Raw genomic sequence first — 15,185 nt, forward strand, 5'->3', positions numbered from 1 at the left:
TTGTTATATCCACCTCCCTTTGTTTTGCTTTAGTGTTTCAATTAATCCCAGACATCACATTGTTTCACCCCTAAATAATTCATAATTCATATAAAAATATATTTTCTTACATAATCATAATTGCTGCTATTATACCTAATAATATTAATAATAATTCTGTAATACTCAGCCCGTATTCATCTTTATTTAAAAGATTTTTTTATATTGATTTTCTTCCAATTAAGATCCAAAGTCAATTTTACTGAATTTGATATGTCCCTTAAGTCCATGTTAATGTCAAATAGTTTCCCCCTATTCTTCCTCTGTTTTCATGTTATTGACTCATTGAAGAAATGTGGTTGGTGGTTCTGTAGAATGTTATACATTTTGGCACTCTGGCTATTCTTGGTGATGTTATTTAACAGTTTCTCTATTTTGTGTATTTTCTGATGGCTTGAAGTTTAAAAGTTTAATTAGATGTAATACTTCATGTTACATCATGCCTAAAGTCACATATTTTCTGATTGGCTCAATTTTAGTGATATTAACCCCCTTTTTCAAGTAGTTATAACCCGTTGTAAGAATTGATGTTTTATTACTTTTATTTTTTAAAAGAAGTCTTTCAAAAACAAAGAGACGATTACCTTTTTTAAAAGTTTGTTTTATCTGACAATTACCTTAAGTGATTTCATTGGACACTTCTTATAAATCTAAGGTTCATTATGAGGTCTTTGTGATCTTAATTTTCCTATATCTTAAAACATTTTCCTAATTATCATTACTCATCAGTTATTTCTAGCTATACTAAGGACTAAAATAATAAGAAAACAATACTGGAATTGCCCCTATAATCCTAGGAAAACAAATCATCACTCTTGGATCACCCTCAGTTTTCTTACTGCGTTGGCCAAAGTATTGCATTGTATTTTAAGAAGATATAAATTTGTTTTCTCAGGGGGATCAAAAACTGGTATTTGGGGAGGGCAAAAGTATCTTAGACATTACAGTGGTTTTTGACCTTCTGATGGACAACAGTACGTCTGTATAGTTTATCTTTAGCATTAAAATTTCATGGGGGCACAGTTAAGAAAAAAATGGTCTGAAATGTTCCTTAGGCTCCTCAAAAAAGGTTGAGAAATATTGGTATAAAAGAAGTCTGTGGATACCGTCTTTGTGGTCTTATTTTTAGCTTTCACTGAATATAGTTAAGAATTCAGAATTTTTTATTTTCTACCCATAATAGTGAGGTGAAAAAAATTGACAGGAGAAGACATTTTATAATTACTAGACCAACTATGGGTGAATTTGAAGAGACAGGGAGTAGTACTCATAATTTTTATCAAATCAGGACTTCATTAATGCACAGCATATTTCTGTGGACAAAAAAGGAAATTGGTTTTCTCAGCATTGTGTCATTCAATAGGAGGAAGGACTTCATTCTACAAAATTTATACAATGTTTTGTGACAAGAACCTGGGACATCTCATTTTGCTAAGAAGGCGTGTGACAGTGTTCATCCATCGTTCATGATGACTGTGCACCACAATTTACTTGGTGCAGTTCTAAGTGAATAGATACTAAAGCAGGTATATGCCAAAGACAATTGGAAGGAAAATTTCATATAGAAATGAAAAAATTCAGTTGATTAATCATTCTGAATGGTTTTTATAATCTAAAGAAGAAAATATTTTGGAATTCGAGAGAAAAGAAAATGGCTGTTCTCTCTACAACAAAATTTTGAATAATCCAACTTTTCCAAAGTATTGCATTTGATGATGTTAGTTCAAGAAGAAGGACCAGAATTAATGATAAAGTTGCACCTATTAGAATTTTATTTGAAATTTAGAAGCAGTATTTTTAAGATGAATATCATGTTTATAGATTCATGAGGAGCAGTTAATTATATCCAAATTATAGACAAATACTTTCAAAACCTGGAAAACAGGGAAAAATTTTTGAGTTTATTATGCTTAAATTCTTACTGAAACTTATAATAATGTTTACACCATCGCTTTATCTTTTTGTAAATTATTTAAGGTGACTTAAGATAAATAAATAAAACAACAAACAGGGTTCTTATGTTCCAGACAGTAAATGGTCATGACCATTTTCCATGGTACACTTGAGAATTTAGGTATCTCAGTGCATTCGGATGTTGATAGCTTAATATCTGGTAAGCCATTTAGTACTTCTGAGTTTAATAGTATGGAAAAACAGTGGTAATAGAGGTGGGATAAATAGTCTCTGGTGGAGAAATTGAAGTGGTCTTTGGTTGTGAAACACCAGAAGAGTATAAATCTCTTGGCTTTGGCATTTTCAGTTTGTCTTTTTTGAGGAGACTAAAATTCCATATTGTTGAAAAATCAATCAAAGGTAAAACCAAGAAAACTGAACCCAAGGGTCAGATTATGAGGCTAGTCAGATCCCTGAGCCCACAGTACCTTGTTCACTTTCTGCTAAGTGGGACAATAATAGGATTTGTGTGTGTAAAATGAAAATTGATGCTTCTGCAGCAACTTACAACTTCACTCCAAGTGTTGTTTTAAGGCCTTCCTTTGGGTAATCCTTAGAGTCTGAATGTAGATCTGAAGACAGATTTACTGATTTATAAGTCATTTCTTGCTTTTTTGTCCATGCAACCAGTGTCACAAAACAATTTAGGTCATAGAGAGATGTGATTAAGTTGTGTAATCTGATATCAAGTCCCTTATTGGGATTATTTCCTGTTTATTTATTCCCAAGGTTATATATTTTTGTTTGCAGTATTGATGCCCTTTAGGTAGGAAGCTTAGTATTAGAGGTCTAATATAGGCTCTTTTTTTGTCTTCTGAAGCCCTTTCTCATTTAAAATCCTCCATCGCCCCCTACCCATGCTTTACAGATCTATAAAATCTCACTCTTTTAAAAAACACATGAATCATTCTAATCAAACTATGAAATGTTATTTGACATCTTACTGTCCTTGAACACTCAACCCACTGATCAGTGGTTGTATCAACCTTCCTGTGGTTTTCTAATCTTTATTATTGAGAAATAAGACTGAAATAAGTAATTTTTTGAAAGTACGAGTATTGAACTATCCTACAATATGCTGTAGAGAGACAGAGGAACATCTAGAAATCTTTCTAACTTTGAACGGCCCAAGGCCCTTTTAATCATTATTGTTCATTATATGAGTGGATATAAAATTAGATCAGGGCCTAAATGCTTTGCCAGAAAAGGAAAGGTGGTAGGAATTCTGGTTCCTCTAGAATCGAGCAGTAAGGAATAATAGTTGTAGAAAAGACCTGAATTTACTTGCTGCAAGTAGTGGCTTTTGAAGTTGAAATATATGGAACTTCCTGTAGTTGGGTAACATTTTATGAAAAGTGACAGGTTTTCAGACCAACAAAGGCTACACCACCAATAAGAGATGGAGTATTGCTGTGCCCTTCCTTTCGGCCTTGGCATTAGCCTGAGGAGGTATGGTCATCTTAGCTCTATAGAAACAACAATTTAGTCTAGTTAATGGCCTGTTTGCTTAATGCAACATGTAGATGTTCTGTAGCTAATTTTCATGCCAGTGCTGACACTGTTACCATCATTTCTATGTTACACATTTTTTCAGACATGGAGAAAAATGGTTTTGACTTTTCTAGAAAGTGAAGGGGGTGAACAACCTGTTTAACTTGAATACTGTTTGTAAGGCTACAGAATGCCAACATGTGGCATCAGCAGGTATGAGGCATCATGACTAAAAGAGGGAAAGAGAAAGAACTGCAGAGCAAGAAGATTAAAGAAAGGGAATAGGATGGGATAGGATGCCCACAAGAACTTTAATGTGGAGAAAGAAATAAGGTAATTCTGTGGGGTGTGTGAGGGCCATGAGGAATTATTTTAGTTGTTATACTTAGTTTACTTTGAACTTAAACTTACGTTTGCTTAGAAAAATATAATAATAAAAAATTTTAATTTTTCTACTTATTACTAGTGTAATTTAGTAATTTAGTGCTTCTAATTATTGGCATTGCTTTTTTAAGATACTGGTTATAAAATTTCTTTGAATGTTCTTTAAAGTAGTTACTTTATATCTTACTGTTAATCAAAACTAAAGAATTCCTTAGATAGTTATTAACTATATAAAACTTCCTTCCTGAGATATTTTTGGTGAACCCAAATGAAACATAAAAGAAAAATTATAAATGCATTTATTTATAAAAAATCAAGAATATATAACAGACAACGGCTTGCACTTCTGTTAAGGTTTAGAGTGAGGTCACAGGTCAAGGTACTAATAAGAGTGTTTGGGATGTCTGCTGCCATGAAACAAAATGGAAACTTGATTGATAGCTAGAGGGTTGAAGGGAGAGAGTGTGGTGGAGAAAGCAAAGGTCAGGGAGCCATTTCCCTTCTCTGCATGTATAACAACTCTCTCCAAAACAAAATTTAGGTGATATTGGTCAATATGGCATATGTTGTGCACATTTCTATGAGTATTGTGAAATGTCAGTATATATGAAGTTATAATAAATGTTTCAGTAATTTGAAAGCTGAAATGAAATTGGCTACAAAAAATTGTGGTTTTGATGCCAAGTTTAAAGTAATTACAGAATGTTTTGTTTACACATATGATCAAATATGTATAGGTTTGGTTCTTAGCAAGAAGTTAAATTTTATTTTTAAAACCAATTTGGACAAAGTTGTATAAGAAATAAATCCCTTGTTTTTTACTTTGTAATTTAAAAAAAAATTCTCTTTGATATAGGTCTGGTTTGCATGAAGTCTAGTAGTTCAGTTGTGGAATTGGTTATGCTACTGTGTTCTCAGGTGAGTGACAAGAATAAATGTTGAATTAAAAGTAAATTCTCAAGTGAATTCATTTTGCAAGAAAGTTAAAATTGATTAGAAATTTTTGCTACAATAGTTTTATGCTTGCAGTTTTAAAATAATTTATTTGTATGCAAAAGGGTTACTTCTTGTGTTTGGTGCTAACAGTTTATTTCGAAGTGAGTGCTGAGAGAAATAGGATAGATGAATGAGAAATAGAGGTTTTTTGAGCCACATTTAAAAATGTCCAGATCAAATGGCCTTGAGATGGCTATAAATTTCTTTGTCTTGCATATTAAGGTTACAGAAACAGATTTATTTCTATACCTCGCGGAGTGCCACTCTGACTCCCATGGGAATAATGGGTTTACTTCCCTTTTGTGCAGAGGTTATAAAATGAGTGATAAATAATTTTGAATTCTTGTCATTGCTAATTATTTTTGACATATCTAGTAGATTTGGGAAAACATCAACAAAAATATGACAGCCATCATAATAAGATGTAGTGAATAAATTCCTAAAAGCGAGATTACTTTCATTGTTCAGAAACCTTATACCTCATGTGGTAAACTTTAATGATTTTTTTTTAAACTTATGTAAAAATCATGTATCCTGTGATATTTTCTTTTCTCTTTAGCAGTTAAACAGATGAATGTTTTTATTGAGAGTTTTTTTGGTAGTCTTTTAAAAATGATATCTTGCTGGTAGTAAATTCCCCTACTTAAAACTTTAAAATAGCCTTTTTTAATAGGAAGAGTATTGGTCTAGAGGTCAAGGGTTCTGACCCATTTCAAAACCTTTGACCTTCATTTAAAACTCTCCTGGTTTACTTGCCTGACGAATAAGGATAATGCAAAATTAATGTTTCTTTTCATCGATTTATTCATTTTAGTGCCTATATTGCCAAATTTATTTTGACTGTGCTGATGGACATTTCATGAATACAAATTAAAGAATCATAGAAGGTGTGAAAAATCAATACTATGCATTGTCAATAAAATGCAATAAGAACAATTACTTCCAGAGATTACATCTAATGGATTTTTATAATGAACTTGTGAAGAGTAGTTATGTTTGAGGTGGGCTTATTATTCTTAGATTTAGTGAGAGTCATGTTTTTAAGTGAATTATCTACTTTAGAAAACTCCCATTCCTTTACAAACTGACTGGATAAAATTTCCCATTTAGTAATCTGATTTGAAATAATTGGTCGTTTATTTCTTGAATGGAAATTACCATATACCATTCTTATACTGACATGAAATTACCCTTACTTTAAGAATCATTTGCTTACAATTTTATATGTATACTCACAGCAGTATGAATTTATTGTTTATAGAGATGTAATTGTTTCATAGGTGAAGTTTGATAGTGAAGTTTCACTTTCTAGGTTAGAAGAATTTAATGTATTCTTGATACATGAAAGCTGTTTTAAATATAGTATATTACACAGTGGAATGTTAGAAGCTGAAAAGATATAGAATGACATGTTTTAAGACACCTATTTGTCATGTATGTCACAGTGCTGTTTAATACTATTCCAATCAAATGGGAATATGAAGATCACTTAGAGTAAGTTGCAAAAGTCAGATCATCTCAAAGTTTTGTTTAAATAAAACACATTATTGGTTTGTTTGAAGTTCTTAACATTTTTTATGGGTTCTCCAAAAGTTCCATGGCATCTCTATAAGATGTAGCACAGTGCAAAAACTGACATGAAAAATGAAGCTAGAATTAGCTCCAGATGTATACAGATTGTTCTGGGGTGATAATTACATTTTTCACTTTGAATTTTCCTAATTCAAAGAGGTCAGATTGGCAATCACAAAAGTGATTTATTTTGTTAAAAAGTGAACTGTCTTTTTCTACATGAAAGCTTAAGAGAGATGAAATTGAATTTGAAGTCGACATTTTGCAGATATTGGGTGGCTGTGGCTTGAGTTTGACTGATAATTTGTTTTAGTCTGAGATAGGGTGGGAAGTAAACGGCTAGCATCTTGCTAAAATTTTAATCAGTTTTGTAAAGAAGAGATGTAGTGGATTGAGTGCCAAAGATCGAAAGATCAGGTCAAAAACTCCTTTTTAATCACATAAATAATGGGATATGCTTATGAACTTAACATCTGCAAATTTGATTTAAAACTTTACAAATTAGTTGATGTTAATTTCATGGCAATCAGCCATGTTCTGATTATTTTTCTTGAATCCATTCAAAACTTTTTTTTTGTATTCTTCTTAACAAAATGTTTAAGTCTGCCGTATTTTATTACAGAAGAGAGTTTAGAGCCTGAATTTAAGAAATGAGGAAATGATCACGTTTGGTTTGCTGTCATTAAGACCAAGTAGATCACTATATATTTTGTTAAAGCTTCAGCTAGGATCATATTTTTCAATATCCACTCATTCATTAATAGGTTTATTAGATACCATTTCATATTTTATTCCATTTAAATTTTAACATTTTAAGACAAAATGTTATTATTTAGAGTTGAAAATCTTTCTTAAAATATTTAGCATGTTATTTTTGAGTAAAGTTATATATATATATACTTATGGTTTATTAAGTTATGTTTATTCCTATACTGAAAATAATTCAAGAGCTATTTAAGCTCCAAAACCTGATTTAAGTCTTCTTTCCTTCTTTAAAATAAGACTGTATACACTCTTCAGGAAACTGTATATTCTCTGATGCACAGAAAATAATCGAACAACTTCTTAATTATATTTCAGATTCAGTTTTTCAGAAGCATGTAACTTTTTTTTGCCCAATATTTGTTGTGTATGTGTATAAACCTTGTAGAAATCCATATGAATTTAAAGAAAATGTTAAATAAATATTTCAAATAATATTACTCCAGCATTGTGTAAAGTATTTATATCCTGCTTATTTGACATTAATATCATTTTTGAAGGAATTGACATTGTATTCAAGGCCACTTTATAAAAGTGTTGTGTTGCTCATCCTAATTTAGTCTGACATACATTCCAATAACACTACCTCCCTTCTTGGGTTTAAAGCTTAATTTATGACTGTGCATTGTGAAGTGCGTCATTTAAAAATGGTTTCAACCCAAAACATCTAATAAATAAATAATGTGTATGGCTACTCAGTAGTAGACTTTCTAGACTAGAAATCATTCCATCGGATACTCAACAGTCCACTATCGGAGAGGGCTGTCAGATAAATCTTATGGTAGCTGCATTCATGTCCTGTAAATCACATATTATTGTCTGAGCCTTCTGCCAGGTCATCTATTCTTTTCCCATTTATCAGAAATGCATAGAGTATATAGAAAAACTAGAAGCACCATGTAGTCTGGCCTGGCATCCTCTGTGAGTAGTTAATTAGCAGTAAAAGTTAATTTAAAAATACTGTTAGTCTGATTTTTCTTCAATACATTTTTCAACAAAATATGTAGATTGTTGCTATTTTGGGAAATATTTCCTTTGCATGAAGGTAATAACAAAAGGTTTGGTCATTTCTTTCAATGTCTCTGAATTATTAATTTTAAAACTATAATGTTCATAATGAGAACCAGCTATCACTATTCATATGATTCTTTAATGTCTGTTTCGTGGTTGAATTATTGCCATTTGAATTTTTTCCTGAATCTTCATAGTAAAGTGTTCCTCTTTTCCATCACTCTCCTCTAATTTCTTTTCTCTAATTCTGGTTTTCTTCTCCTTTTTGAGTTTATTCCTTCTAAATATGTGACATGAATGTTATTGCTCTTGGCTTTTTATTTCATGAGCTTTTCTTTTTTATAGTTGTGATGAGTATTTTGGGTAAAGTAGATAATTTAAAAAAAAAAAACAAACCCCGAGAGGGGTAGGGGAAAGCAAACCAGCTCTATACCATGGCACAAAGGCATCTTTCATTATTAGGCCTCTCTTACTGTTTGGACCTCATTTCTTATCACTTTGTTTTTGTAACTGTTCTCAAGCTATGCGAACTATTTAAAGTTACCCAAGTGTGCCATCATAATTTTGTGTCTTGGCGTAGGCTTTTTCTTTCCCTATAATTTCCTTCCTTCAAATTTGGTGAGTCTAATTGTTGGCTTCTTCTCATCACTCCGAACTCAGCTTAATTATGCTCTTCTCAGATCACATCTATAGTTGGTATCTTTTTTGCACGTCTTCATCTTAGCACTCATCATATCACAAATTTTAACTATACCTGTGCTAGTTTGCTACTTCTTTATTGCCAGTCTCCCTCTCTCTACTCTAGGTCCTATGAAGGTTACAGCTATTTCTGTTTCATATACCTAGTATACTAGGTAAACTGTGAAGTGTGCCTAGTACCCAGCACAGTCCCTGGCATCTGATGGCTGCTCAGTGAATATATATGGAATAAATAAATAATTCAACTCCCAGCTAAATTGCCATCTCCTCTGGAAAGCTTTCTTTGACTCCTCTCTTCCCCACAACTCTAAGCCTAGGTGAGGTATACATCCTAAGCACTCACTTGACCCACCTTATAGTAATTTCATTCTTTATTTAAATTGTCTATTATTTTTTTCTTTTCCGTTAGGCTTTAAGTTTCTTAAAGGTAAGCACTGTGTTTTATTTTCTATTGTATCTCCAACATTCAGCATAATTGCTTTTCAACCAAATATTTATATAATTGTACAATTAATAAATGGTAACATTGATCATAAACACTGTATTTTGGGCTTTTACCTTTTGGTCCTTTTCATTATGAAACATCCTCATTCTTTTGTGTGTTATTAAGTGTGTATTAATTGTTCATTTTTATTGTCAGCTATTTTGTCATTGCCAAATATTGTAATCATGTTCATTTATAAATAAGAGTCTTACTTTTTTCATTTTCTTTTGGCTTAATCAGCTTTACTTCTTTTTAAAAAATCAAAGTTATTGAAGCATAATTAATATACAATATATATGTAAATATTTTGCAATATTATATACAAGAGTATATATACAATATCTTAAGTGTACAGTTCAATGCATTTAGATATATACGCAACCGTGTAATACCCATTTCAATCCAGAAAGTTCCCTGTGCTTCTGTAATCAATCCCTACCGGTATCACCTCAAGTTGCTACTGATTTGATTTCTCTTACTGTGCGTGCGTTTTACTTATTGTAGAACTTAATATAAACGGAGATTTACTTCATTTAACTGTGGTGCTTAACTCCTCAGAGTGTGCTATATATAGGGTACACGTCAACCTTTTAAACTAAAATTCACTATCTAATATTAAGAAAATGGTGTGGTTTTTAAAAAGAAATAATTGAGTCAGTAAAACATAGGTTATCTTTTGCTAACCACACAATAAGAATTTTGAGTTTAAATTGCTCATTGGAAATATAAAATTCTTCTCAACTTCCTTATGCATTTTTTTTTTTACCTATAAGGAAATCTTATGGTATGGAGCTTTTATGCAGCAGTATTGTGAGGCCATAAACTATACTTCGAAAAAAAAATTCTAAGTTTTTGTTTTCACTGTCTGTCAGGCTCAGTTCATATGCTGTCTCTTATACAGAGCTTTGTGTCAGTTTATTTACCCTGAGTCCTCCTTAATATGCCTGCTTGTGGTATTTCTTTTTTTATTTAGCAGACATGTACTGAATGATTTTAAGACAAGTCTCTCCTTTTAATCTAGTAAGAGAGACAAATAATTGTAATACAACATAGAATTTTTATGAGGACTTTAAGAGAAATAGAAGCAAATAGTAGGGGCAAGGAGTAGAATTAGGAATGGGGCATAAAAATGTATTTATTAATCCCTGTTTAATTTAACTAATTTTATTTCTGTTCATGAACAGATCATTTCAGGCTCCTTTGCCATTCAGTCAAAAATTTTTTTTCCAGGTTCCATCTATGTTTTTTTATAATTTCATCGAGATCAATAGATATTAAAGTTCTTAAAGCATTTCCTCTACTCTTTGCTGTACCTATAATTTTCCTTGGTTAGATTTGTGGTAGCCGGCTACTTGTTTGATCAGTTCTCACTGTCCAAAATTTCCAGTACAGCAAATCCTAGTGTGTACTGTGTGATGAAAATGGATGTTCTCTGAGAAAAGCAGACAGTGGTAAATAAGCTTGGAAAATGTTCATTTAAATTTAATTAGGATCTTTACTGGAGGGTTCCTCAAGGCCTTTAGTCAATACATGTGTGTATGTGTATAAAATATATATATATATATATATATATATATATATATATATATAAAATAAAGTGTATTGTTGAATCTGTTATGAGAATAATATTAGTATATTTGATCACAAAATGCTTTTTATGGCCATAGTGTGTATGGATAATTTTTGTAAAATATACTTTAGGAAAAACATCAGTGTTGACACAGTGAATAATACAGGAAATGCCTCTTTTTGTATTCTGCTTCTGGTTTTCTCTGCTTCTCCAATCACAGTGATTACAGAAAATCAGTAGATTTGCAAAAGTACAGCTGCTTTTTTCATGAAACACTGTGATTATTTTTACTTCATTCAAGAATTAACTCAATTACCTGTTCTCTCTCCTTTGTAGGTAATTTGGACTCAATTTACATGTTGTTTCTGAAGGGATAGATGTTCAGAACTGATTATAGTAAGATTTGGTATTCTTTCTAGAACAACTTAAGTTTAACCAGGAGTGTTTGTGTGTATTTTTACACACACATATATGTATTTTTACAATATTTATGTAGAACTAATCCAAGCTTAAGAATAAATTCAAATATTTTGACATCAGTTGATTATATAGCTATTTCCAACATTGGTTGAGTGAATCCCATTACATTTTTAGTCAATATTGTGGCAGTTTATGATCTGTAATCACGTTTAAATGTCTGGCATAAAGTCTAGAAACCAGGGTCAGAATATATTTTATATTAATGGGATATTACATACATTGTTAGTGACCCATTTGTAGAATCGAGCTTCGCTATGCACTTAAAGAGGTGCAAGAGGTCCAAATAAAATGAAATTAATCTGTATGTGACTGTTATATGATACAATGTCTGGTGAAAGAAATTTTCAGTATTTGTCAAATAAATGAGTAAAATTTTAGCAATAAAATTTTAACAATTTTTAATAGAATAAAGATTTAGTGATAATTTATAGTTACACAGCTAAATTATACAGTGGCTGTTGCTCTTCTTAGGTCATCCATTTATCCATTCAAACAATTAGGATTTGAGATAGCTTGTAATCAAGACCTAGACATAATAAAAAATGAAGTCATTATTAGAGGTTAATTGGGTTAAAGAATTAAGAGTCACGAAATGACTCTGATGCCTAAGTCCAGGGGTTTTCACTAAAATCTGTAGTGTTTTTATGTTTCTTTTTTTTAAGTATACTTTGTATATAAGGCATTTCCTAAAGTTAGTAGACAACAAAAATCTATGTTGATGATCCTTAACCCTGAGAAGTGAGGGAGAATGGAATGCTGCTAGCAAATTCACCCAGGTATATTTAGGAAGATTCATTAAATTAATAGATGGGAGAGGAATTTACTCTTCTTCTGATATGGTCTGAAGAACTCTATCTTTGACATGTACAGATATTTTTGGCATAAGAACATATAAAAATCTTTCTGTGCATATATTGTATAATAACAAAACTTATTTAATATGTGAGTTTTTTGCTTTTAATATAAATTAGAATAAAAATAGTTCTAAATCCTATTAACTCTTATTAATCTTCATTTCTTTGCTTAGATGCCCCCAACATTGGATTATAAGTTGTGAATACACCAATTTAGAGAACTCCATCTTAGAGTTAAATTTACAGAGATAAGTGCTAAAGAAGGGTTAAATTTATGCACATAAGACCTATTTTCGTACTTATGCTATATTATAACTTTTGTTTCTTTTGTTGGATTGAAAACTCCTTGAAGTCAGGAAGCCGTTTCTTTCTTTTTTTTTTTTTTTTTGCGGTATGCGGGCCTCTCACTGTTGTGGCCTCTCCTGTTGCGGAGCACAGGCTCCGGACGCGCAGGCTCAGCAGCTGTGGCTCACGGGTTCAGCCGCTCTGCGGCATGTGGGATCTTCCCAGACCGGGGTACAAACTCATGTCCCCTTAATCGGCAGGCGGACTCTCAACCACTGCGCCACCAGGGAAGCCCCAGGAAGTCATTTCTTAATTGTCCATTTTGTCTATGTTGTTTATTAGTGTCAGATTATAATAAAATAATCATTTAATAGATATTTGTTGAATAAATCAATATATTTACCTTATTTAAGTAAAGTTCCCTTTAAATTTAATTCTTGAGTTTTTGCTTCATTAAAAAGTATTTTTTTTAGTTAAGGAACAGACACCATTCTATTTAATAATTTTATTTCTTCTATTCAATTTTATCTTAATCTGAAAGGGAATTTAGCCCTTATATCGAGGCTTCAGACCCTAATTCTGAACTCTTACCCTATGCTTACTTAAATGTTTTAAAGTAAGAAAATGATACGCATTAAATCCCTTTCACCTGATCAGCTTTGGGTCTCAAAAAGATCCGTTAAGAGTCACAAAAGGACCTGTTAAAAGTCTCAACTGATGACCTCTTATGAAGAAATCACTTTGTGCATGTAGATTTTCCTCTTTCTGTAGAATTATTTCTATCACGTTTAAGTCACTAGCTTCAAATAACTCAGCATTCATTTCAGGCACCACAGCTTCTGCTAACAAAGGGAATATGACAAATGTTGAACCTCTGGCTCTTAAAAATGATGTTTACCCAAATATTTTAGCACATTGTACATGAAGGTTTCTTAAAAGAGACAAATCTATATCTGAGTAGGAAGATTGCTAAAAGTGCTTACATGGCAACAAATTTGCAAAATGTAGTAAATGTTTAAATTTGTACTTTGATATGCTGTCAATAAATCATTCAACTTTCTTTGTAACCAGCCTTCCTTTTTCCAGTGTAAATGGGACTTTAGGGGCAATTGGATTCTTTAAGACCAGTTTATATGTAGCATGGTCCAACTAGGGTCAGTATAATTTAATATTTCAACCTTTTCTCAATGTTACCCCTCCTTTTATTTTATTTTGGATGCCTTTATTCCTCATCCTTAGAATATATTTATAGAAAACTAGTGAATGTAAATTGATTGTCTCTGATTTGTTATTGTCAGTGCTTGTGGCCTTTTGATTGTGAATGGATGAGAATCAATATGGTAATGATTAACATTGGGTTCAAAAAAGTAGGCTTGCAGTACAATCACCTGTTTTTATCTTAGAGCTGCTGTGAATGCTTTGTCCTTATAATGTACAAAGGCTGTGAGCATAGGTGTTCTGTATTGAAGTGCTCAGAATTAACTTAATTTTGTGTGCAATCAAAATATTTGACCTTATGAGAAGGAACTAGAGACCTTTGAAGAAGCATGATGGGAAGCCTGTGGGAGTTGGAGAGGGTAGTTTAAGATTCATGCTATGTTAACTGATCATGAACATCTTAAATGCACTAATAGTTGTGAAGCATTTGAAACCAGCTTAATAACTGTACTTTATGCTAGTATGGAAAAAAAAATTTATAGTTTTACTTGATTCAGATTTTTATAACTTGCTTTTATAAGGTGGACTCATTTGTCTTTAAACAATAGCAAAAACATTAAAAACAAATAAATCAGACTGAATTATTGCATTTTACTTTTAAAAAATAAAATATTTAACTTGATGGATTAGTGAACATTAATTGATCTTTATTTGAATCTGGATGCAGACCTTTCCAGTATTAATTTAAAGTGCTTTGTAACCAAAGAGAAGCATAATTTAACTTCAGCGCAGGATTTATTCTGAAATACAGGCATCCTGTTGATTCACTAGCGCACTAGGATTTAGAAAACAACACCTTTTAAGGTAAATTTTGTGGAACTGGCAGTACACCCTGTGGCTTGGCAGTCTAGTCAGAAGGATGATACCATGCTGACTATATAACTAGATCTTTGAACGTTATTCTCAAGGGTGGTAAATGCAAAACAAAGTAATATCAACTGGCACTTAATTCTGCAAGTTCCCTGCTGATTGGGGTATTCAGAGAAATGGAACTCTTCCTGACAGGAAGTCAGCCTATGAGTATGGAGACATCTGAAAATAAAGTGTGCTTTAATTTGGCACCCCACCGTTTTACAGCTGGTCTTTTAAATTGGGATTAGGCAGCGAGTTAGAAGAAAAGGGGAATACATGAATGGAAATATTCTAAGCATAGTGTTTTCCTTTGGTTTTAACATAATTATGATTACAGCTCGGTTTCTGTGTTTCTCAGCTTTGACTGCTTATTGTTTGGTTTTGCTTAGTCCTTTCTTTTTTTTCTATTACTTCAAATTAATCCACTGAAGTTAAAGTATTACAAAAAGGCTAGATTAAAAGCGTAAAGCTTGAGATTGTCTTTGTTTTTATACCAAAACTCTCTGATAACTTTTTTTCATAAATAGTATATAAT

At 31.8% G+C, this 15,185-nt stretch overlaps 1 protein-coding gene across 4 annotated transcripts in view; it reads left to right on the forward strand.

Annotated features, from left to right (window-relative positions):
• The window catches only part of LRBA (LPS responsive beige-like anchor protein), a 743,236-nt gene that overhangs the window by 208,717 nt on the left and 519,334 nt on the right, over positions 1–15,185 (forward strand). For all 4 annotated transcript variants that reach the window (XR_014326184.1, XM_082838660.1, XM_082838661.1 and 1 more), the window contains one exon: positions 4,724–4,785. Coding sequence is in view for 3 of the 4 variants with exons in the window: in XM_082838660.1 (XP_082694786.1) it covers positions 4,724–4,785 (62 nt within the window). In the remaining variant the exon portion in view is untranslated. The remainder of the gene's footprint in view (positions 1–4,723; positions 4,786–15,185) is intronic.

Source organism: Leucopleurus acutus (genome assembly GCF_964270905.1).
Source record: "Leucopleurus acutus genome assembly, chromosome: 4".
Lineage (NCBI taxonomy): Eukaryota > Metazoa > Chordata > Mammalia > Artiodactyla > Delphinidae > Leucopleurus > Leucopleurus acutus.